Source organism: Mesocricetus auratus, unplaced genomic scaffold (assembly GCF_017639785.1).
Source record: "Mesocricetus auratus isolate SY011 unplaced genomic scaffold, BCM_Maur_2.0 Super-Scaffold_100676, whole genome shotgun sequence".
NCBI classification, from domain to species: domain Eukaryota; kingdom Metazoa; phylum Chordata; class Mammalia; order Rodentia; family Cricetidae; genus Mesocricetus; species Mesocricetus auratus.
The window spans coordinates 65,313,454-65,339,805 of NW_024429266.1; the positions used below are offsets into that span (position 1 = coordinate 65,313,454).

At 37.8% G+C, this 26,352-nt stretch overlaps 1 protein-coding gene across 2 annotated transcripts in view; it reads left to right on the forward strand.

Moving 5' to 3' along the window:
* The window catches only part of Dpp10 (dipeptidyl peptidase like 10), a 1,552,828-nt gene that overhangs the window by 1,158,385 nt on the left and 368,091 nt on the right, over positions 1-26,352 (forward strand). For both annotated transcript variants that reach the window (XM_005079885.4, XM_005079884.4), the window contains exon 5: positions 21,735-21,809. In XM_005079885.4, coding sequence (XP_005079942.1) covers positions 21,735-21,809 — 75 coding nt within the window. The remainder of the gene's footprint in view (positions 1-21,734; positions 21,810-26,352) is intronic.

Genomic DNA, 26,352 nt, shown 5'->3' on the forward strand with positions numbered 1-26,352 from the left:
TAGCCATCCGGGAAATGTAAATCAAAACAACTCTGAGATACCATCTTACTCCTGTCAGAATGGCTAAAATTAACAACACCAAGACAGTTTATGTTGGAGAGGTTGTGGAGAAAGGGGAACACTCCTCCACAGCTGGTGGGAATGTCAACTCGTACAGCTACTTTGGGAATCAGTATAGATATTCCTCAGAAAAATGGGAGAAGCCTACCACAAGACCCATCAATTCCACTCTTAGGCATATATCCAAAAGATGCACATTCATATAAGAAGGAAATCTGTTCCACTATTTTCATAGCAGCAATATTTGTAATAGCCAGATTCCCCTCAACTGAATGCCTAAACTTATCTGAAAGAAAGGCCCAAGTCTGAACACATCCTTCCAATCCCAGCCCTAAACAATTGAAAACTAACCCTTTTAGATGTAAACTATCCTGCAATATTAGCAGTAGGGAAAAGGGGCATAGTATTCTCAAGATTACTTCCTGTTGAAATGAGAAGATGAAAACCTCATGGGATCCTGTAAGAAAAAAAAAATTGTTAGTGTAACGAAAGTCTCATTTTCATTCAGTCTCTGTTGGTGGGAGATGCTTGACTGAAGTTTTAATGTTGATTGAAGCTCTTGTCTGTGGCTCTGGCTAGATTGTAGAAGGTGTACCATGTCAGTTCATTGGTCTGGAGTTGTGTAGAATGATGTAACCCCAAACCAATTTCAGGATGGTACTTGTCAGGTGGAGTTGATGATGTGGGGCCCCATTTTCTTTCTGAAGTTTTTGAAGATTGCTGTTGGAATGTTATTTGTTCTCAAACATTAGCTACTTTTTTGTTTGATGGTCCTTTGGGTAGCTATCCTCTCTTCTTCAGGTATCCACACGTCCAGTATTTTCCTGCTGTTTGGAGATGGATTTTCTTGTGAAGACAAAAACAAAACACTGTAAGACACTTTATTAAATATAGAAATCACTTACTGGGTAGCACTCTATGGTCTTTGATCCATGGTCAGGATCCAAGAGAGAGAGCATCTTACTTTCCCTTTCCTATATATTTCTTGCCTTTCCTACATCTCTCTGTCAATGCCCCCAAATGAGCATGTCCAATATTTTGGGTACATGAGCTCTCCCCTACAGAGGTACATGGTATTCTATCTAAAAATAACAACTCATGAGTTCAAATATACATATTATTTTTTCTTAGTTACCTTATTGTTTATGTTTGTTATAATTTTAGGTTTATATTCTTTGATTAATTTTGAGTTCATTCTTGTAAATGATGGGTGGGATTATTTGAAAAGAATATTCTTTGCCACTGATTTCTATACAGCTCTGTAGTACATGAAGCATTCAGAATCATATGAATTTATCTCTGGACTTTCTGATGTTCTTATATGCCTATATATGTACGTGACTTTACAGGCACATATTTTCCCCACCCCATCTTTCTTTAGCTATATCCTCTTAACTTTAGTTCTTTGAATTTTATTTTTTATTCTTGTCAGTGTAATTTATTTTTCTTTTTTAAATTATACTTTGTCTTTATTATTAACAATTTTATGCAGTGTACAGTGAATAATGATCATATCCACTTGTCACCTCCCCAACTCCTGCATCATCTACTATTGTGCCCCTTTCCCAAATTTCGTTTCCTATCACCCACTCACTAATAGCAGTTAATACAGCCTGTATATGTATGGGGGTAAGGCCACCCACTGGGTCATTAGAAACCTACCCGTGACCATCATTTTGAACTACTGTGATTCTCTCTCCTCTTACAGCTACCAGCTGGCAACAGCTGCTCAGTATGGGGTGTGTACTAGAAAGCATCTCTGATCCTGTGTAGATAAACACAGCTGCTAAGAATTTATGAGTGCAATAGCCATTTCATATCCACAAGACACGGTTTCACAGCACTACTCTTCCCCCTGGCTCTTACATTCTTTATACCATCATTTCTGTAGTGTTCTCTGAGCTTTGTGGAGCAGGGGGAGGAGGGTTGACATAGATGTTCCAATTAGGATGGAGGATTCCCTCTCCCATTCTCAGCATTTTAACTAGGTCTGCATGCATCTGTCCACTGCTGCCCACTGCAAACAAAAGCTTCTCTGACAAAAGCTGGCAGAAACCCAGATCTATAAACATAAACATCAAAAACGAATCTGATAATGTCTGTGATGTTTTCCTTGACAGTCGCTCTATTGGTGAGAGTTGATACCTACATCATCATGCAATTTCCAAATTCCCTTCTCTTTTTCATTTTCCCATGTAATTCCACCATTGTCAGAAAACATACTTTGCATGCTTTTAATACAAAGTACTGCTGTGTTTATTGAGACCTGTTTAAGTGTTTAATGTATTTGTCTTTACTGTAATTAGTGAAGACCTTATACTGTCATTTTAGATATGTTTGTATCATTTATATATTAGTTTTTCCCTTTTTTTTCAAAGTGATATTTTCTACTAAATCTTTTAATCATTTTCAGTTTCTATTTAGTCATTATTTTTAGAGCTTTTAAAATGAGTAATTATTGTGTAAGGGGGCAGAGTATCACATTCAATATCCCAGGCTACTAAGATAGTGTATGTCTCAAATTCATGACAGCTTTCCTGCCTCAGTCTTCCAAATACTAAGATAATAGACATGATCACAACATCTGGCTCTACAAGCAGTATTTTCAGTTTACTTTTACTTATTTGTACGTGTGCATGTGTGTACTAGTGTGTACTCATGACACAGCAAATTGTGGAGGTTTGAAGATGACTTGTGGGAATTGTTTCTTTGCTTCCATCATGAGGGACTACAGATCAATCTCAGGTAGCCAGCATTAACAACTTTTCCTATTTGAACCCATACATAATGCCTTAAATTAGAATAAGTTAAATCAAATTAAATATCTACTTCAGTAGTACACAAAAATGTCTCACAATTCCTCCATTCTCCATTATATGACTGCTTCCATCTCTGTCATAGATAAATGAAATACCATACACAACCAACAACCAATATTACTTTGTAATTAGTGATATGTAGCTGTTGTGTGTAATGGAAGAAGGGAGTTATACAAAAATATTTTCTGCTTCCATAAATGCATGTAGTTACCTACTATAATTTAGTTTGCATCTTCTTGTGACTGAAGTTGCTGTCCCCTCCCTATTCATCTTGGAGCCCCTCACTGTATGGGTCTGAAGGTCATGGATACTCTGCAACTTGGTATATCTAGAAAGCACCTACTTTCACATTCCTGAATTCTGCTTTTTTCAGTGTAGATTTCATTGTAAATGGTATTTGTCATTTAATACTTAAGAAATGAATGACATTTCCCTTAGGATCTAGATGGATTCTTACTTGAGTCCTCATATTTCTCTTTTCATATTTGTTTTTTGTTTGAGTTTTTCCATTTTTCTCTTACAAGACTATTTCAGGATTTTTTATGTTGATCAGTTTTTAATTTGTTTTACCCTCTTGATTAGGATAATGAGCAGTCCTTAAAGGGGAAGTATTTACCATAAGTATTTGAAATTTCTTTTTGCTCCCTTTTCGTTTTCATCTCTGTCTCTGGACTTTTGTTTATTTTATACACTATAATATTCTTCAATGAAACAGAAGCTTAATGTTTCAGCTCTATAACTCAATACAATCATCCTTTATGATATTTGATATTTTCTGCATAATAACTGCAACCACAAATCCATTCTGAAATAAAATGCCTTAGATTTTGTCAACTTGAGTGCTGTGTATCATCATCATCATAATTATCATCATCATCATCATCATCACCATCATTGTCTTTGTTAGGGTTTCTGTTGCTGTGAAGAGATACTATGACCATGACAACTCTTAATTGAAGTAGCAGCTTACAGTGCAGAGTTTTAGTCCATTATCTTCATGGTAGGGAGCATAGCAGTGTGCAGGCAGACATGGTGCTGGAGAAGGAACAACTACATGTTGATGTGTAAGCAACAGGAAGTAGATTGTCTCTCTGGGTATGACTTAAGCATATATGAGACCTCAAAGTCCACCTCTATAGTGACACACTTTCTCTGATAAGACCACACCAACCACAACAAAGTTATATATCCTATATAGTGCTACTACTCCCTTTGGGTGCCATTTTCTTTTAAGCAACCACAACAATCATTATTATCATCATTTAGTTCTGTCACCACCATCACCATAAACCATCATTATTATTTACTCTGTTCAAGTTAGCTTTATCAACTTTACCAAGCCTAAAATTATCTAGGAGGAAAATCTTGATTGAGTAATTTCATAATTCATATTGAAAAGTGAACATTTCTGGGGGGATTTGTCTAGATTATTAATTGTTGCAGGAGGGCCCGGCCCAATGTGAGGGGAAATATTTCTAGGCAAGTGATCCTGAGTTGTAAAAGAAAGCAAACTGCATATAAGCCTGTGTGTGAGCCAGAAACACTATTCTTCTTTCACAGTTTCTGCTTTATTTTCTTGGCTATGGGTGAGTTTTGTCAGACGCAGCCTTGCATATAATAAAAAGCAGGCCTCCATTTGAGTTCATGATTTGAATTCCTGCTCTGACTTTGTTCAGTGATGGACTGTGACCTAGAAGGATAAGATCAAGTAAAACCTTTCCTCCTCTCAGTTGCTTTGGGTCAGAGTGTTTTATCACAGCTACAGAGAGGAAAATAGAGTTAATGCCTTTGAGTTAAGTGACTCATTGTAACCTCCTCGACCATTATTGCGGAAAATCCCACCAAGTATCAGCTACACACTGTGACTTTATGAACCTTTCATAGCCTTTTTAAAATTCCTGGAGTATCGTCATATTATTTTTTTAAATTGTATTACTATTTCAATATGTCCTTTAGAACATATGTTGTAAATCTGTTTATCTTGGCAGTACAGGGCATTGAACCAATGGCCTCGGGTGTACCAGGTAAATGTTCCAGCACCATTACAGCTGCAGCCTAAATATATTTGTGTTAGTGCACTGATGATCTCATATTTTTTCCTTTAAGAAGTATAAAAAGAAAACAAATGTGTCTAGGGGAAAATGTGACTCTGGTGTGTACCACTGACTTAAACAAAGTGTCAAGACAGAAAAATGCCCAAGTTAGTAAATCATTGCATTACATTTTAAGAAATTATGGAAAGCATTTTTACTTAAAGAGATATAATTATAAGCAGTGGAGAGTGAGGGAGGAGAGACTTGATTATGAGCAAAGTTGCCAGGATAGCGTCAATTATAAATAAAATGTTCTCTTGTGCATGTCCAGATAACCATACATTTGCATACTCTCTTTATGACATTTCCTAAATCTACCAAATAAAACAGATAATGTGCACTGTAAGTCAACATTTTCAGAAAACACAGGACCCATTTTATAAGCCACAAGTAAAGCCAGGATCCATTTTTCATTTGTATTTCTTTCTTTCTTTTCAGTGTTTGATTATGCACAACTTCACCTGTTTTATATATATATATATACATATATATATACATATATATATATTTAAAGTGTTAGCAGTGAAGATGGTGTCTAAAATTTGCCACAGTTTGCTTGCTTAGTATGCATGAATCTCTAGTTCATGGACAGCATCATATAATCAGGCATGGGGTACCTGCCTATAATCCTAGTCACCGAGAGGTAGAGGTAGTAGGATCTGAAATTCAAGGTCATCCTCAGATACGTAGTAAATTTGAGGCTAGCCTGGGAGCATGAGAATCTGTCTTTAACAATTCAGAATGAAGAACTGATACAAGTTTACAGTTCAGAGATACAAAGTACTGTTTTATAAGTTTGGTTTTCATCTCCAAAATATTTCAATCTTCACAGGAAGTCTGTTAAACACAATTGGTCACGTGCATATATAACAAAAATATTTTCTTTGTAGTCCCTTAACACACCTTTTTGAAGGTAATTTTGTGAATATCTGTACCTGTCCACAATAGTCCTACATAAATTTGTCTGTGTATGTCTTCATATATTAAATATACAGTCTACCAAGATATACGCACACATATGTAGATATGCACATTATGTTGTGTCTTTGTATATGATGGTATTATTGGTGTCCATTATTTGGAACATGCATTCCTTTCTGTCCTTTCACCTTCTCCACAGCCCTCCTTTCTTTTCCAGGGTCTCCTCTAATCCAGGCTTACCTTAAACTCACTGTGTATCAAAGGATGACCTTGAATTCTTGATCTTGCTTCCCCCTTCTAAGTACTGGAATTACAAGTGTGTACCACCATAGTCAATTTATGACATGTTGGAATATAAACCAGGGCTTTATGCATAATAGCCAAGCACTCTACCAAATGAGCTATACCTTCAGTTCCTTCTATTCATCTACTCTTGGCACTACATTTTATATGTATACTTTAAAAAATATTTCTTCTTTTTAGTAGCATTCAATAACTGAGTAGAATTTCCTTACATTATGCATTACCATTTCTTTACTTACTTATTACACATCCTTTTCACACAGAAAAGATCTTGGATACTATTTTTAAAATATATTTGTAGTGTTAATTCATAGCAGAGTTGTTAAACAAAATGAAAGATTAGAAATTCATTGTATATTATCAAGATGCATTGACCACATCTAAGAATAGCATATTCTATTTCCTGTTACTGTTGTCCCTCTAGTAACATATATTCTCATGGTGATCCATTTGACTGATGAAATGATTTTATTGTGGCAGTGAAATATATTCATTTAATTGTGAGATTGTGTCACAATTTCTACATGCTGTGGCAACTTTTCTAAGTTCTCAAGGGTATGTCTTCCATATTGGATTCTATTTTCTATAATGTTTTAGGATGTTTTCATTTTTCTGAAACTCATTAAAATCCTACATTCACTAGCAAGTTAAAATTTTCTGTGAGCTAGGGTGATAATTCAAAAGTTAAGAGTCTTTCTTGCTTTTACAGAGGACATGGGTGTGTTTCCCAACACTCACATTGGGCAGTTTGCAACCATCTGTAACTCCCAGAGATCCAACCCACTCTTCTGAACTTTGTGGGCACAATACACTATGGTATGTGCACATGCACACAAATAACACATACATAAAAATCATCTTTAAACCTATGAAATAATTACATGTGTTTCAATTCTCATAGTAGACCTATAACATCATTCATTACTATAAAAGAAAAAGTGAGTGAAAGAAATGGAAAGAAGAATGGTGGAAGGGATTGTGTCCATAGTAAACTGATGCAACTCTCTGTGGTGGTTTGAATGTAATTGACCCCCATAATTTCATAGGGATTGTCAATAGTAGGAGGTGTGACTTTGTTTATGGCCTTGTTAGAAGAAGCATGCCACTGTGGGAGCTGGCTTTGAGGATTCCTATGCTCAAGAATCTTCCCAGTGTTGCAGTTGACTTTCTGTTTCCTGAAAGCCAAGATATAACATCACATCTGCCTGCATGTTGCCATGCTCGCTGACATGATTATAATAGGCTGAACACCCAAACTATAATCAAGCAACCCCAATTAAATGTTTTCTTCATAAAAGTTGGCATGGCCATGGTGTCTCTTCACAGCAATAGACAACCTTAAGACAGGTACCAGGAGTTGGATATTGCTGTGATAGGAAAGACCTTGTGCTGTTTTGGAGGAATATGGATTTTAGTATTTTTCATTAAGAAAGCAGTGGAATGCTTTAAGTATTGCTTAATGGGCCATATTAGTAGGAGTTTGAAGGAAAGTGTTCCTGACTGTGATTTGATGAACTTGAGAGGACTATGTCAAGAGGTTTCAGAGGAGAGGAATTTTAGTATATTGCCTAGAGAAAATTCTAGTGATTTTGGTGAAGACAACGGTTGTCTTTTGCCATTTTCCAGAGAATCTGCCGGAGCTAAAATGAATAGTTTTGGATTAATTTCATTGGCAGAAGAAATCTCAAAACAGTCTATTATAGGCTCTGTCATGTGGTTTTATTGGTAACTATAATGAATATTTATAAAAAGAAGAAGCAGAGTAAACTACAAATAAAATTTTTTGAGGAGAAAAAGATATCCAGGTAATGGAATAGATAAAAATTCTGTGTTCAAGGAGATAAACAGATTAAGAAATTCAACAAAGGGAGTTGCAGCCTTTGGGCAAGATCCCAGTCAGCTAAGTTTCCAAATTGTGGGAAAAAAATAAAGAAAAGTTTGAGTCGTGTATTATGGGGCACACTTTGAATCCCAGCACTGGGAATGTAGAGACTGGAGAATCTCCCAGTTTGAAGCCAACTTGATTTATAGAGCAAGTTTCAGGACACCAAGCCTAGGCAGTGAAAGACAGAAATTGGGGGAAGACATATTTGAACTAGGGAGGCATGTTCCAGCCCCTGTAAGCAGCAGAATTTGGTAGCATTGGCCACATGATTCTGAATTGAAATGTGGATAGAATAAATTGGTTACGGGATTTTCTTTGATTCCTAAAGAAAACTGCTGAGGCCAAGCATGTGTCAGAGGTATCCCTGAATGGAGTCCTAGTAGAAAGGTCATTGCATGAAGCTGTAAAATGGAAGCTTGGATTGTCTTGGAGAACCTAAGATGTTAGAGTTGCCAGAGTTGTGGGATACCTGTCAAGGAGAGTTGCTAATATGGATTAGAGTCCATTCAAGAGAAAGAAACCTGTTGCAGTCAATAGATCTGAATGAATTTAGAAATCTGAAACACATTTTAACATCAGACATAGAGATGGGGAGTTTGGGATTTACTGATCTGGATTTGGTCTTCCATTGGTCCAGTATTTCCTCACTGTGTTCTCATCCCTATGTTTTGGTGATTTATAATGCATATCCTGTGCCATTGTATGTTGGAAATATATGATATTTTTCATTTTATTTTATAGGTGATTTCAGTTAAAAGATTATTTGGATCTCAGACTTTGGATTTTGACTTTTACACATTGTTGAGATGTTGATAGATTATGGAAACTTTTAAAGTTGGACAAAATTCATTTTGCATTATAATATTGTTCCATGCTTATAGGGGCCAGGTATTGGAATGTGATTGTATGAATGCAATTGGCCCCTTTAATCTCATAGGAAGTGTCACTATTAGGAGGTGTGGCTTTGTTGGAGTAGGTATGAACTTGTTAGAGAAAGGGTGTTACTGTGGGGCTGGGCTTTGAGGTTTCCTATGCTCAGCCTACAGTTGACTTTCTGTTGTCTGTAAGCCAAGATGTAGACAGAGCTATGTCTGCCTGCAGGGTGCCATGTTCTCCAACGTGATGATAATGGAGTGAGCCTCTAAAACTTTAAGTGAGTCACCCAACAAAATGTTTTCTTTATAAGAGTTTTTGTTGTCATGGTGTCTTCTCAAAGCAATAGAAACCCTGACTAAGTCATTATTTGACTCAAGTACATCTGTGATAAGTACCCGGGAATGCAATACTTAAATGTTTGTTCAACTTTGCTAGTGAAATAAATTTTAAGAAATTTTAAAGCCATAGACTCTATGTAGCTTATTCAAACCTTGTGCTTCATTTGAGTTTAGATATTTAAGCACAGGTAGACAGAGACTAATATTATCAACTGTCTCAGTGTCTTTGCTACTGGAGTTATGTTCATGATGTGGTCTCCTGTATCAATTTGTTCAAGGGTACCTACCACTTTCTCTTCTATAAGGTTCAGTGTGTTTGGATTTACCTTGAGATCTTTGATCCATTTGGACTTATGTTTAGTGCATGGCAATAGATTAGGATCTCTCTTCAATCTTCTGCATGTCAGCATCCAGCTATGTCAGCACCATTTGATGAAGATGCTTTCTTTTTTCAATGGTATAATTTTAGTCTCTTTGTCAAAAATTAGGTGTTTGTAGGTCTGTGGATTCATATCAGGGTTGTCAATTCAATTCCATTGGTCTACCTGTTGTTTTTTGTGCCAGTTTTCATTTCAAGCTGTTTTCATTACTATAGCTCTATAGTAAAGCTTGAAGTCAGGCATGATGATGCCTCTGGAAGTTCCTAGAATCCAGTTGTAGAGAGAGAGTAGTGAGTGATGAGCAAAGAGTTCAAGACCAGGCTGAGGACACCAAGAAAAAGAGCTGTCCTGAACACTGGGGACCTCATGGACCCCAGACTGACACCTCAGAAATCAGCATAGCACAGAACCATACCCCCTGAAAGTAGGTGTCAATTAAGAGGCCTGGGCAGCCTATGGAGTCTCTGGTTGCAAACAGTATTTATCCCTAGTATATGAATGAACATTGGGAACCCATTCCCCACAGAGGGATAATCTCTTAGTCTAGGCCCAGGCCCTGCCACAAATGATGTGAAAGACTTTGATGATCCCTCATGGAAAGCTTCACCCTTTCTATGGAGCAGAAGCAGGATGGGATGGGGGTGGTTGGTGGGGGGCAAGGAAGGCTGGAAGGGAGAGGGAACTGACTGGGTTTCATATATATATATATATATATGATAGTTTCTAATTTAAACAAAATATATAGCCAATAGATTTGGCCAAGGGGGGAGGGACTTTGAGTCTTTAAAGAAAGAACTCAAAGAAAATACCAGAAAGTGGAAATATATACCATGTTCTTGGATAGATAGGATCAACATAGTAAAAATGACAATCTAAGCAAAAGCCATCTGTCTGTTTCACTAGATGGCAAAACTATTCATTCTTTCTGATAATATGGAAAATGGAAGAAATGACTTTCAGCTTTGCACCTTTTGTAAACTCTTATTTTGCAACAAGTTGAAGTCAAAGGTATTAGAAACTCACACACACACGCACACACATACATGAAAAATTTTCTCAACTCCCACACTGATAACTGGGTTCATAAGCAGTGAATTATGCATAGGGTAATTGCTGCCCTGATAAGCATTAGATGTTATGAGTTGTGGATGAAAGGCAATCATTTTCTTCAGTTGTATACCTCACAAACTGACACTAGTCTCTAATAGATTGTACAAAACTAATGGTCACACAGATCTTTGTGTTTAGTCATAATGGATTTAGTGAGTGAACATTTGAAAGAGAATTGTAGGAAAGAGAGGTGTCAAGAAGGGTAGGAGGGGGCTAACAATGGTTAGTGGGTAAAGTACTTGTAATATACCTTATATTTTAATAAAATTGTCAAATAGCAAATTATATTAACAAAACATTTTTAATAAAGAGAATTCTATGGAAAGCAAGAATTGTTATAATCTGCTATTAGACAAGGGTAGTCCAAATCTTTTATTTATTAAGCATCATTTCAGATATTTCAGAAATATTATAGAGCATTATAGTAAGAAAACAGATCCAGAATTTATGTTATATTTGTATTCACCAAACTTATACTGTTTCTAAACACAAGCACACACACACACACATACACACACAAGGTTCTCCTGTGTCTGTGGTATATACACTTAGGTTTGCAGGTGCACTTGCTGTTGCATGTAGATGTGGAGCCAAGACTTAACATCAGTGTCTTCCTCAATTACCTGTCATCCATTGTGTTTTTAAGACAGTATATCTAGTGCCTGGAGCTAGCCACTTCAGCTAGACTGGCTGGCCATTTGAACCTTTGATTCCCGTTTTCTCCTTACAAGTATACATGGGGAAGAAACTGGCATTTACATGGGTGCTGGTGATCTGAACACAGGTTCATGCTCTTGTGTAGTAAGCCTATTTTAAACTGAGCCATCTCCCCAACTCCTTACTCCCTTTTTGTATACTCTGTTATTCAATATATGTGTGCTTGGATGTAACAGAGCCATTTAGGAGAAAAATATATTTGAAATATATTAAGATAATTTGAAAAGTCATTAGAGCAGCACAAACTGAATTTCAAAAAAATAATTTACATGAATATGCAAGTCGCGATATTCCTGTCTCTCTTCAACCAGAGACTTTATAGTTTGTCAACACTTTCTGGTAGAGAAATGCTAGAACACTTCCCTTCAAAGTCACCCTGCCTGCTCTACTTAAGCTATTGATAGAGCTCAGTGGCCATTAAGTTTTACCTTCTGTTAAGAATAAAAATTGTATAGGATAGTACAAGGCCTATGATCTAAATCAATAGAACATTATTATGGCTGTTCACTTTCATTGAGCATTGGGGATTTATGTGAAATATGTTACTGGGAACAGATTCGCTAATCTGAAAAACAGAACACTTAGCCATGGAGCTGAGAATATAGCTCACTTGGTGAAGCCACTTTAAAAAAAAAACACGTTGAAAAAGATAAAAGTGAACATGGTATGTTCTTATAATCTCAGTATCAGGGAGACTAAGGCAGGAACCTTTCCATTGTCCTATATGCACCATGCCTAGCCTATGGAAAGAAAAGGTGGAAAGTACCTGAGAAGTATTAGTAGAGGTTGAATAGTCTCCACTTGCTTATTTACACAATGCACCCTACACTTGTGAAAAAATGCATACACATCATACAAAATTACCTAGTTTTATCATGGAAATGTCTGCATTGTGCTGTTTTCTAAAGACTGCAGTATCCATAAAATGTTAAGTGCCAAGAACAAATCAACAACAGAAAGAGACTGAGATGTTTAATAATAAGACCCCACATTTAACAAAAAAATATGCTTTTGCTTTGAAAGTCTTCCCAGCTTTTATTAATTTTTTTCTTAATATATTTTTACTTTTAATAGATTTCACATTCATTTAGTGTGTGTGTGTGTGTGTGTGTGTGTGCGTGCATTTGCAGCATATGTGCAATAACTAAGAAATTTTGAAACGTGATGACTTATAGAAAAGGGGAGTCTGAGCTGTGCGGTGGTGGCCCACGCCTTTGATCCCAGCACTCCAGAGGCAGAGGCAGGCAGAGCTCTGTGAGTTCAAGACCATGCTTGTCTACAAGAGCAAGTTCCAGGACAGCCTCAAAAGCCACAGAGAAACCCTGTCAAGAATAAACAAACCAACCAACAAAACTAATAAACAAACAAACTGAAAAGGGGGTAATCTGTTTTCTTCAGGGACATGGATGTTGTTAGGTCAACAGTATTCTGGTGGATGGCTCTACACCCATGCTCATATGAGTAGCACTAATTGAATTCAGTAGTTTATAAAAATAATGAATGTATATGTATTGAAAATGTGTATTTTACCAAAGAAGTTACTGATTTACATTTCCCAGTACAGAGAGCTACTCTGTAGAAGTACCCTGACTGGTTACTTCTGCTTAGTTTTTCATTGTATAAGGTGAGAGAGTTGTACATGCTTTTATAGTCAGCTTATTCCAAAAGCCTAGAGTAACACTTACCCCAGTTGAACAGTTCTTTATTGTAGTCTCCTAATACTTAAGGTAACCACATCTTTCTTAACAACTCTTAATTTTAATCTTCTTCCTGGATCTTTCCATTCAGTTCTTTTCAGCCTGGAGTCATACAAACGTATAGGTTACATTTTCTGGAACTTCTGACATTTCAGTTTGTGTTAAGTAATTTCATGCCGTGATCTTCAGTATCTGACATGTTGGAACACTATCATTATCCTGTTTCTAACTCCAGTTATAATGTCTGTGACAAAAGTGAATTATTGCAGTGAAGCCTCTTAATAGGGGCATTACTGTGGCAATAAAAGATGTAAATTGCAGTTTCAAACAATCTATAAGAGTGATGATGGAAACAGTGATCAATCCTTTGGTGAACTGCAAGTAGAAATCTATTTGGTGTAGTCAGATTTATCACAGGCTATGAAGAATAGAAAAGAGTTTATTTTTAGGCTTTTAAAAATCCTATGTTTCTGGGTATATGTATGTGAGTGACTCTGTGTGTGTATGTATGTAGTTGCCTACAGAGGTCTAAAGAGGGTAAAATATCCTCTGAATCTAGAATGTGAACCACCCAAAAAGGGCCTGGTAATCAAACTCTTGTCTTTTGGAAGAGTGGTACACAGTTGTAACCTCTTATTCTTCTCTCCAGCATAAAGGACAGGGGCATAATTGAGGAGAACTAAAACAGCTGTTAAGGGAAATATTGTTTGAGGAAGGAAACAGGAGAGGCAAAGTTATTACAGCAAGTGGAGATGGACATGTGTGAGGAAAAAAAAAGACAGTCTGAAGATAGAAAACTGTTGTCATGGTATTCACCATCTCAAAAACAAAATGAGCACTATACTCAAATTCCCTCCTCATTGCTTGCTGTATGTTTCTCTATCCATTTTCCAAATTCCCTCTCTCTATGGCTGCTTCTTCTCAAGTAGTCTTTGACTCTGCCCCTTTGCATGAGGTTGGTTTTATTTAATTCCTGCTATCTTAGGGTTCACACTGTGATCAAACATGCTGCAACACTGTAGCTCAAGGTAGAAATAGTTTGAAAAAAGCCTGGGTTATGTAGAGAGACCATGTCTCAAATACTATAAATTAAGATATGAATAAATAAGATAGTAGTAACAATGTTAAGAACATCTATAGTGTTATTGATCTCACCATAGACACATTGGCTGAGGAAGAAATGTTGCCCCCTTTTACAAAAGGGCAAATTGGAATTGAGCATAACCATGCATGTAAACCTCACCCATTAAAGATGAGGCTTCTAGATAGCTCTGTTATATACATTTTAAGAATATCATTCCAAAATATTTTGTTCTGATGTCTTTCAGAAACTCAGGCATAACGATGGTAGCAAAAATTTATATATTTGGGACTAGGGAGATGTCTCACAGGTAAAGTAAAGGCATTACTTGTAATCTTAAATTCTTAGAGTAAATACCAGAATCCATGTAAAGAAACTGGGCACAGTAGCATGCATGTATAATTTCAGTTTTATGTTGGTGATGATAGAGAGATCCATAGAGATGATGGCTAGCCAACAGGACTGTATTGGTGAACCCCATGTTCAATAGAAGCTGCCAAAACAACAGAAAACTACTCGAGGATACAATTCTTCTGGCCTCTACACACACACACACACACACACACACACACACACACAACTTGCACATATATATAAAGGATTATATAGTGTGAAAATGATACACAAACACTTTTTAGAAATTTTTTAATGGCAGTATTGACCTAAAAAGTTCTGATTGTTCCTTCATCCACATTTGTTTCTGCCCTCAAACACAAATCAAATATCTCTTATATTTTCTACATGTCCCCTGTTCCTCAAGTCCTCACTTGTTTGTGCCTGTTCTTCCTTCCACACCGTCTTGATATGGCTTGTGAGGCTTGTCACAGGTCCTCCTAATATATAGGATAGCCTCAGATTAATTTACTTTCAATCTCCTTGCTAAAATAAAATTCTATATACCAAGAAGATTTTACTTGTTCCTTGGTTTTGGTGTCACTATTCATGATAAGCTCTCCCCTAGTCAAGGAGTTGGCAATATGTTTCCTATATGACATGGTCTTCTAGGTTCCCATCTCCACCTTTCCTGCAAGCTTCAAAGCTAGTTGCATGCTATCTGGAGGGTTTTCTCATAACAGAATCAATGACTTCACAAGTGAAAAATAATAGATCATCTTTCACCTGAATTTTCCATGTGCATGATAAGTTTAGGCTTCTTTTCTTAAAACTTCATCAAGAGCTGCTTTCATCTCATCCATCCTTCAGTCCATGATAACATTCCCATAAGTGAACACACTGCCATACCCATAAGACTATCCTTCCCCCATAATTAAAACATTACATAGCAATTTTAAAAACATAAAACTCTTAAATTAGCATCTTGATTTCTAATGCTTTTTGAAAATAATTGAAAACAGTAACTCTACACATTTATTATAAAATGAGAATGAACTAATGCTGAGCATTTCTTTTCCTTTGAGAAAGTCCAGCTAGCCATTCTCACACCACCGGCTACATACAGCCTTGCTTGAAGTCCCTTGTCTCTGCAGGCCAGCTCTACAGTGGACGACAGCAGCACCTGATGCTTACTTTACTCTGCCTAGTATGCCATGAAAATCCACCGAGTAGGGTTCCCTCTACATTGTAGAGCCTTCAGAGACCTTGCTGCTTGTCCTACAGTGAATTACCTTGTGTCAATTTGAGTGATATAAGATGTCTGAGAGGCTGCACACGATTCTCAGGTGCCTTATAAATTGGTCCGGTAGGCCATGCGCATATTTTATTTTCTTGAGTCTATCCTTTTGCCACTCTTTAAAGGAACTTAGCTGGTACATAGAAATCATGCCTGTTAAAATGCACCAGGACTCTTGGCTGAAATAGTCACTGGTGGGCCTTATTGTTTAGTGATGGTAAACACATACAGAAATCACATGTTCTTCTAGTTAGTTAAGCATTAGAACCCAAATCCCATTCTCAGTACCACAGAAATGCCAGGCAGGTGTTGCATGCTTATAAACTCAGCATTAGTGAAGTGGGACACAGAGATGAGGGACTCTTGGAATTCACCAGCATGCTAGCCTGCCCTACGTGGCTAAGTTCTGGGCCAGTGAAAAACCCTGATACAAACAAAAAGTGGAAGGGACCTGAGGAGTAGTTACCTGATGCTGTGTTTTGGCTTCTATGTCCAACCTTCAGATACATGTGTACCTAGAGCAAACCTTTTCCATGGCTCTGCATCTCAATAGGAATTAATTTGTGAAGGAAGCATAACAGTTACCACAATAAATTTCCACAAACTCAGATTTTTTAAATAGATTTACTTTTATTTATATGTTGGCTGGCGGGTAGCCTATGAAGTCAGAAGAGGGTTTTGGATCCATTGGAGCTACAGTTACAGGTTCTTATGGATGCTGAGAACAGGACTCCAGTTCTCTAGAAGACAACTCTTACCTGCTAAGCCATCTCTCCACTACCACCCCTAGCTCTAAATTGAAGTCCTGTACAGTTAAGACTTAACAGAATTATATTAAAATCTATAATTAAGCCAATGTCAAGCAGCTCTCATCACTGTTACAAATAACTTTTCCCTCAGATGCAAGAGATAACAACATAGAGTAGTGATTCTGTTCTCAACCTTCCTAATGCTGTGGCCTTTAATACAGTTCCTCATGTTGTGGTGACCCCTGACCATAAAACTATTTTGCTGCTACATCATAACAATAGCCATACTATTGTTATGAATCCTAATGTAAATATCTGATATGAAGGATGGCTGATATGTGACCCCAAATTTGAGACCCACTGCTTTATAGTGACATGAAGTTGTGGAAGACCTCCAGAGTCCCATAAATAAATTACCAACTTTTGGTGTATATGTGGGGGGGGTATATGCATGTATGTGTGCAGATGCAAGCAAGAACACTAGAGGAACTAAAGTGTCCTGTTATAGCATTATGTCTTATTTCATCTAGACAGTCTGTCATTAAACCTGAAGCTGAGCTTGAAGATAGCAAGGCACAGTATCCCCCTCCCAATTCCACAGTGCTAGGATTATTGGTATACATGGCAACACCAGCCTTTTTTGTGGGCTCTGGGATTCGAACTTAGGTACTCTTATTTTTTACAGTGTGTGTGCTCACTCATTGAGATACCTCTGTAGCTCTAGAATGAGTTTCTTATTTTATGCTCACATTAAGTATCCTTCCATCCCAGATGACCAGTGCTCAGCCCTAGACTCAGCCCTGAAAAGATATTTGGAAGGCTTCCCAGTTTGTGTGCAGCCTAAGCTGGAAGGAGTACAGTGATAATTAACCAAGTGTCAGACTGGATAATGGTAGGAACTGTAAAGACACTAAAATGTTGTTACCAAGGCCCAGACGCACCTGTGAAAACAGGAAGTTAATTTGTGTGAAGAAAATCACATGGGGGTGGAGGGGACAAAGCATGTGAGATTTCCTTTAAATAATTCAGACCAGACAGTGAAGAAAAGTCTCCACAAAAGAGAATGAAAGCAACAAAGAAAAAACAACACCCTCCGGTTGGTGAGATAATTCAAGGTCTGCAAAAGGAGCCTCCCTGGATTCCCTTTGCCTTTCTGTGACCTTGAGACAACCTCACCATTTATGATATTAGGGATTTCTAATCCCTAGGACAGAAATGGTGACATTGTTCTCATAACAGGTTTTTAAATAGCAATGGGGCATAGGATACTATTCATTTAATCATGTCTTTAGAGAAGAATATACTTCCCAGGTGATCAGATATTAAGTACTTTGTAGGCTAGGCCCTGTCAGATGTCACATATAAATACTAGGTAGAGGATGGCAAAGGAGGGAGAGTTGGCAACCAGGATCCTGGTCACATTGGATTACCTCTGGTACTGTCGGGCATCACTGACAATCAATGAGGAGTGGAGAATGAACATGTGGTGTGAGCTGACTGATGAGCAGCAGTTGCTGAGTGGGATGTTGTTATTGTCCATCATTTTAAAATTAATCCTTTGTAAGTAAAAATAGAATTGTGTGCTGCTTTACTGCCAGTGGTCACTCAGACAGATTGGTGGATTGTGGAGAAGAGCTTCCAACCATCAACTTTGTGCTATGTTGATAGATGATCACCCAGGTCACTCTTTTCTCTTTGTATAGCTGATTTGGGATGAGCAAACAAAGTTATTTCCAGGAATGGTTCTCTGCTCATGTTAAATAACAAAAATAGGACAATAACAACAAAAACTTTTTTGTTCTGCTAGGCCCTTGGATGTCAGTGAATTGGGTAAAACAAAGTCAAAATTAATCAAAATTAAACTTTCAAGTCAAAAGCTAACCTGAAATGAGAAAAAAAGGGAAAGATCAGAAAACTGTCTCAGCAGGCCATTCCAAACACAACATTCATAACATTCCCTAGATCCTAATTCTCACAGGAGAGGTAACATGAAATCACCTGATGTGAACCAGTCAGGGTTTTTATTGTCCTGTTTTTTTCCTGTTTCTGCTTCCCAGTGAAGGTGATTTGGAACTGACATGTACTTTTTCATAGTGCTTTGCATCTGCTTCTTCTTAAAGGACTTCTTGATCCTTGAAAACAAACCCTTTGCCCTACTATTGGATCCCTTATTATATTTTTATGATGAAATGTAAAATTCCTGAATTGGAAATAAAGTTATTCATGCTCTTAAAATATTTTTGTTCTTGGCAATACCAAACTAACATCCCACAATTTCACTGAGCTCTGAAAAGATGTACTACATGTCAAAAGTTGGGGGGCTCAGTATTCAAGATGAGCACACATAGATTCTGGGTACAAATCTCACACTCCACAATCACCTGTATTCTATCCAGCTTGACTGAGAGTTTGGGTATTTTCTGTTACCTCCTCTAGTTTGGATAAAGTCTTCAGGGGCATTGGATTTTAATTAGGGGGAGAAGGATGGAGCTTCAGGGAAGCACTGAGTAACTGTCTTTCAGGCAAATGATTTAAGAATGCTGGCAACAGTCAGCATGGAGGTATGGTCTGTAAGGGATTGCAGTCCTCACCCACAGCCAAAGCATGATGTCCCCTTTTAAAAATTTCCAAAGTGGGCAGAGGAGTTTGCAGTGTGGGGAGAAATCAGTGCATTGCCTGTGCTCCAGGACTCAGGAAGGAGAAATTGGCATATGTGATGTAAGAGTCACTCCTTCTTGGGGTAGAAGAGTGGGGCTTGGTTTCCGTGTCACTCATGCAGTGTGTCAGTGGTCTGGTTCTAGAACCCTGGGCTACAGGAGTCTGCCTGGTTCATGTCTTGCTTGCAGCCCTTTCTGCTTACAGCCTTGTAACCTGCAGTGCCTGGGTTCTCTGACAAGGACTCACAGAGCTGAGCAGAGGGCAAGACTGAGGACACTAGTTTATCACACAGAATGAAAATGCAGGGAAATATGAAGAGATATGAGGGAAAGGTCAGGCATAACCTGAGCACAGGAGCCTCTGTCTTGGATTTGGAATTCATTATCTCCCTGGTACATTGACATCGCCACCACCAGAAGATTCCTTCAACCCTCAGCATACACAGTTCGATGGTATGCTTGGTTCGTGTCCTTGTTTTCAATTCAAATATAATTATCAAGACAATTGAGGCTTAAATCACTTTCCACAGATTAAATGAATGCCTCCCCCTTCCTATATCTTTGAGGTGCCATTGAAAGGGGGAAGGGTAGGGTGGGAGGAAGGAGGAAATGGAAAGAGGAGAAACTTAGCTTTGCCTTCTTCTATGTTCCTTAGAGAGCTTTGTGTGAATGTTACCTTGAAATAATGCGTACAAAATTATTTATACAGGCATGTCTCTGCTAATAACAAGAAAACAGCCTGGTTTGCTTAAAGTACTCAGAATATTTGTGTTCCTATCAACTCAATTTTCCTGTCCTCCCCTTTCATACGAATTCAACAAACACCTATATTTCCTGTGAAACCATTTCTCTACCTTCAATGTACTTAACTTTCATCACTCATTTTAAACGACTTCTGCCACCTGACTTCTTCAGTTGTTTAAATTGTAAGCTCATAACCCATCAGGTACATTGGGGTTACAATCATGGTTTGGTATAAAATACAATTAGTTATGTATTTGTGTTATATCCGATTTGCCGTGGGGATTCCCTTTAAAGAAAGTTTGTCTTTGATTGACCTTTACATACAAATGCTTAATGAATTAAGCAGAAAAACACTCAGAAAGTTGCATCATCCAGAATTTCAATGTACCTTTCCTCTCTATTAATTGTACATGCAACTGTAGAAAGCATTGTAGAGACTTCAGAATTTCAATGAGCCTTTACCTCAGTGCATGCATGTGTGTATGTATGCATGCATTTGAGATATACATGCATGTGGGTGTGTCAAATATAAGTACATATCTCAAAAATGCACATATAGAAAGCAACATGAGTCTCTATGTGCATTTGTATATGTAATGAATACAAACATATCTTACAAATACTATATAGACACCAACCTACGAGAGAGAGAGAGAAAGACAGAGAGAAAGAGAGAGAGAGAGAGAGAGAGAGAGAGAGAGAGAGAGAGAGAGAGAGAGAGAGAGAGAGAGAGAGAAAGAGATATGTAGCCCAGGGTGGACATCATGTTTAGCCCATGCTAGCAATGGATTTGGAAAGCAATCCTTCCTTTTGAAGGGTTGGTTTTGCAAGTATAGGACACACAGTTGGCTCAACAATATTTCTTCTGTTTGGAGACGAGTCTCTTATAACCTAGAATCGCCTCAAATGAGATAAACAGTTGAAAATGAACTTGAACGTGTGAGGTTCCTACTTCTGCTTTCTGGGTGACCACATAATGCAGTCATGGAATAATTCAGGGCTTCTTGAATGCAAAGCAGGCACTGTATCAAACGAACATCATTCTAGCCCCAATTATCCTTCATTATAAATAGATTGTTTCTTATGTGTTTTCACATAAAATGGCTATTTTTATGTCTTTTCCACTGAACTGTTAGATAAGTTTTTTTCAGACCTTTCTTTAAACATATAGTGATTATGGCAGTACTCACAAGACCAGTACTAACCCTGGCCACACAAAATCCCATCATGCCCAGAAGGAGGTGGGCAAAGAAACTCTTCACTAGATGAGAAGCTATTGGTATGTAGTGGCTCTAGGGAGAGTGAGAGGGACCTTTTCTTTAATTATGTAATCTTTGATAGATCAACCACATGTCAATACTCTCTGGGCAGTACAAACTGGACTATATGGGGAAAGAAAAAAGAAAAAGATTTAAATGTTGAGTATGAAGGGATGGGAAATTGGAATGGAAGATCAGGGGAGGAATTGTTGGGAAGGTGAATTAGTTCAAATTACATCGTCTGAATTTCTCAAAGATTAACAAAGTTCGCTTTCAAAAGAATGACACTATCTATTTCAGACGAGAATGTTGACATTTTGGATTTCTCCCACATTTGATGTCAATATTCAAGTCAATTTCTGTTTTATTCACTTCCTTATAATAATCAGTTCTCTTTTTCTTTTTCTTCTTCTAGGTAACTTTTAAAGCATCCAGACACTCAGTTTCCCCAGATTTAAAGTATGTTCTTCTGGCATATGACATCAAACAGGTAAAGGAATTCTTGCTCTTCCTGTAGAATCCTTTTTCTGTGGACACTGAGAACGTCGTTCATAGTTATATTTAGAACTTCTCAGGCGTGTTGAGTGTGCGTTCATAAACAGATGGTTGGAGGCAAAATAGTTAACTAGCCAATAACTATAACAAACTGTCAGGTGACAGTGACAAGTGCATTAACTTTTAGAAAATGTAACAGAGGTATGCTTGTTTTGAGGATAAGCCCATCAACACCAGGGAAGTGTCCTTGGTGTATGTAGGCCAGAAAGTTTCCTACTAGTTATGCTCTTTGCTTGCCCTGGACTCAGTGTATACACAAGGAGAATATTGTGTCAAATAATGGATAGTATATACTTTGGTGGTATGTTTAAGTTTATTTGTGTGTGTGTGTGTGTGTGTGTGTGTGAACACATGAATATAAGTGAGCACCTATGTATACATTGGCATAAAGGCAGGTATGTGCATGCCAAGAAGACATATGGATGTCAGGCACATACTCTGGGTTAGTAGTCGACTTCCACCTTGTGTGAGACAGCATCTCCTTGCTAGTTTCCTGCATCTATACACCAGAATTATTGTCTGTGAGTTTCTTTGGATTCTGCAGTCTCACTTCCCTATTTCCATGGAAGAAATCGACACACAAACTTGTATTATGTACCTGTTTTTGTTGGGGTTGTAAGAATTCAAATGCCTTTTAGGTTTTCACAGGCACGGCTTTTACACATTGAGCCCTCTGCCCAGCACTGTTGATGCCATTTGAGTGTTAGCTATGTAGTCTCAGAAAATACCTTAAAAGTAGGACAACAAAAGAAATTAACTTTAATTAAACAAAATAATCTTCTCTACGTCACTGATTCATTATTCCTCTCCAGCTTTAGAATACAGTTAGAACATGCATATGTCCAGTGAGTATTTTGTGCATAGATATAATTTGCACAGTTAAAAAGCAAAGTAAGTGTTACAAGGCAATTCAGCACATTAGTTTCTGTAGAGAATAAATGATGGGAGATTATTCAAGGAAGTTTTATGAGCTTTAGGACAGACAATAAAAATTTATGGAGTTAAGGTAGGAAACCTCATATAATGCATCAAAAGATTCTGAACACATGACATTTCACAGTTCAAAGGACTTGATGTTTAACACGTTAGCCATTTTGGGTGTATATCTGATGTGTATCTCTAACGTTTATACTTTTAACTGAAAATAATTTATTCTGAAAATGACAGTGAGATTGTTATTATGGACTTATGTCCCTGTTGAGTACCTTTGCTCTCTCTATTTTCTTCATTTGCAGGTTTTATAAGTGACATGTTACAGTAAGAAAATGTCTTTATATGTGAAAAATATTAAATATACTATAAGTACATAAGTTAATATTTCCTAGGGGAAATTTAAACTTTCTTTGCCATATAAAAGAGATAATGAAATTTTATTTTTTTGATTATAGGTTTGATGTGCGAGAAATGTTCTGGGTCTTGAGTCTGTACCTGTCAGTCCCCTGTAATCTTATATTAAATGTTTGGTTTATTATTTAAATAATTTTAATTTCATCTGTCTGTCTGTCTATACATGTGTGTATGTAGAACAGTGTATACCATGGTATGTGTATGAAAATCAGAGGACAACTTGCAGGAGTCAGTTCTCTCCTTCTATCACATGAGCTCAGGGACAGAGCACACAGATCATGAGGTGTCAAGCTTCATTACCCACAGAGCCATTTCACCAACTCTTGAACTACAGTTTCTCATTGGGTGAAACTAGCAGAAGGATAAGTGGCATCTCCAAGTTTTTTTATAACTACATATGAATTTATAATTAATTCAAAATGAAAACATCTAATTAGTGAAAAGGTGTGTTTGAAAAACGTTTCTAAAACTTAGAATTTATAAAAATCCAGGTTCAATTTATTTAATCAAATATGCAAATTATATAATAATCTTTGAACTTTATGCTACTGTGAGTTGCTAGAAATAGATGAGAAAGATTTTCTGTACTTGTTTACATATTAACTTTTTATGCAAATCTGGTAGAATTTTAAAGGTTTGTGAATGAGGTATGTTAAAAATAGAAAAGAGGGTCAGATACTAAACACACTGAATTATCATTCATTGAGCATCCTATCCCCATCTATACTGAGCACTTGTCTGTCTTGGTAGAACCTTATTCACTATTTAGTTGGATGTCCATTATCCATGCTGTGTCAGCTCATTACACACACACACACACACACACACACACACACACACACACCACACACACACACACACACACGATAAACAAACATTTTTAAAGCTTGAATATCTTAGCCAAATTATATCAATATTATAAGAAAATGAAGCCAACAGCCAACATATATCCCTATGTACCAAAGTTCATAGTCTCAGGACTATTTTTTAATCTTCAGGGGAAAAAAAGAATTTTCAACATGTCACAATCTCTGAAAGTGATGGGGTACTAGATTTTTAACATTTCTTGACTAAAAATTTTCAAGGTAAATTTCATTTTAATATTTTCCACATTCACACTTATCCACTCATCTACTCACTTTTTTTAATATATCATCTACCAGATGTAAAGTCCCAAGTTAGTCTCAGTCTCTCTCTCTCTGTCTCTCTCTCTCTGTATCTCTCTCTCTCTCTCTCTCTGTCTCTCTCTCTGTCTCTCTCTCTCTCTCTCTCTCTCTCTGTGTCTCTCTCTGTGTGTGTGTGTGTGTTTCCTGTGAGTGTGTGTGTGTGTGTGTTTGTGGTGATATCTTGCTTGTACAAATAATGCTTGTCTAAGGATCAGAGAATGGAGTTTGCCACTAGCTAACCATAGAGGTCTAGAGGTCTGTACAGACAGGAAGTGAGATAGCTGTGCAGAGACAGGATACAAGCAGGGAGAAACAGGAATCTCTCTGTCTGCTGAGATGGTAACGAGGTAAGATTTGGCAGTGGCTTGCTCCTACTTCTATCTCTCAGTATTTTCCTGTATATCAACCCTGGGATTTTATTATCTCGACCAGTTGAGAACTCTGTGTGTGTGTGTGTGTGTGTGTGTGTGTGTGTGTGTGTGTGTGTGTGTTTCTGGCTTATATAACCACCTTTTCTGTATGAAACTCAGCCCTGCTCTGAGCGTCTTTTCCTCCCAAGTTTCTGCTCATCCAGCCATATTAGATTTATATGTGGGGCTGATAATTTCTCAGTGGGCAAAGGCATCTACCGCCAAGTCTGATAACCTGAGTCCAATACTGTAGACCCACATGTTGGAAGGAAATTACAGACTCCTGCAAATTGTCAACATACTCTGCACACATGTCATGAATCTCATAGAATCACACATATACATACATGCGCATGCATAAACATGTCTGCAAAAGTAATTAAATAAAAATATAACTAGAGGGCACAGGTGAGCCAGCCCTGAGAGCATGGGAGTGGAATAGCTGGCCTTTTCCCTCTGTTCTGCCATGTGGTAGTAAGGACAAGGGAATGATGCCCTCCAACCCTTGCCACCTGAAGCAGGTGAGAGAGCTGACCCTTCCCCTCACCAGCTGCAGCACTTGGGAAAGCACGTCCTCCACCTTGCCTGGGTAGCACAGTAGAGCTGACCATGTTGACAGTGTTGTAGGTGAGTATGCCCTAAGAATGTGAGCATGGGAAATCTGGTCCCACTCTTCATCTACCATACAGTTGTATGGGCAAGGGAGAGATGTCTTCCTCACCTCTCTGCCCCTCACCTCCTGTGGCAGGTGGGAGAGAAGACTCTGAGGTCATAAGAGCAGGAGAGCTAGCCCTGCCCCTCATCAGCTGCAGCTCTCAGGAGAGGCCCCTGCACCTTACCCAGGCAGTACAGTAGGCATGGTAGTGTAGGTGATCTTCTGGGCAATAGAGTAGATGTGTCCCTGGTAGTATAGGTGAGGGTGAGCTAGCCCTGAGGGAATGAAAACAGGAGAACCAGCCCTGCCCTTCACTCATTTCTGCAAATGGTGAATTAGCAAAGAGAGCTAGTAGTGAGGATAAGGGAGACCTAATGGGTTGACAAACCCTGCAACTACCCAGGCTCAGCGAGGACTATGTGTTGTGCCACCCCAGTATCTACCTCTACTGGAGCATGTGAAGGGACTGGTCCGGCAACTGCAGAACAGCAACACGTTATCCAAGAGAAGTTCCACTGAAGTCCCAGCATTGATAGTATAGCATAAACCAGAGGCCTCAAACCAGACAAATGACTTCTTGCAATGAACACTTGGAAGTAAGGATATATGGGCTAAAATATACTACACGACTCACTGTGTCACACTATTGCTTCCACAATGAGATCCTTCTTTTCCTTTTTTTTTTCTTTTCTGTTAAATTTCATTTATTTGAATTTGGGGGGGTATGTTGTAAGGGCAGAGGGCAGACACAAAGGTATGGGAAGATAAATAGGATCTAAATCCATGATGTGCAAACCACAAAGTATAAATAAAATTTAAAAAACATGTAGCTAGAATCACATGCTTTGATTTTAGAACAAAATATTTGTTTGTATTTATATTGTCTATGCTTAGATACTT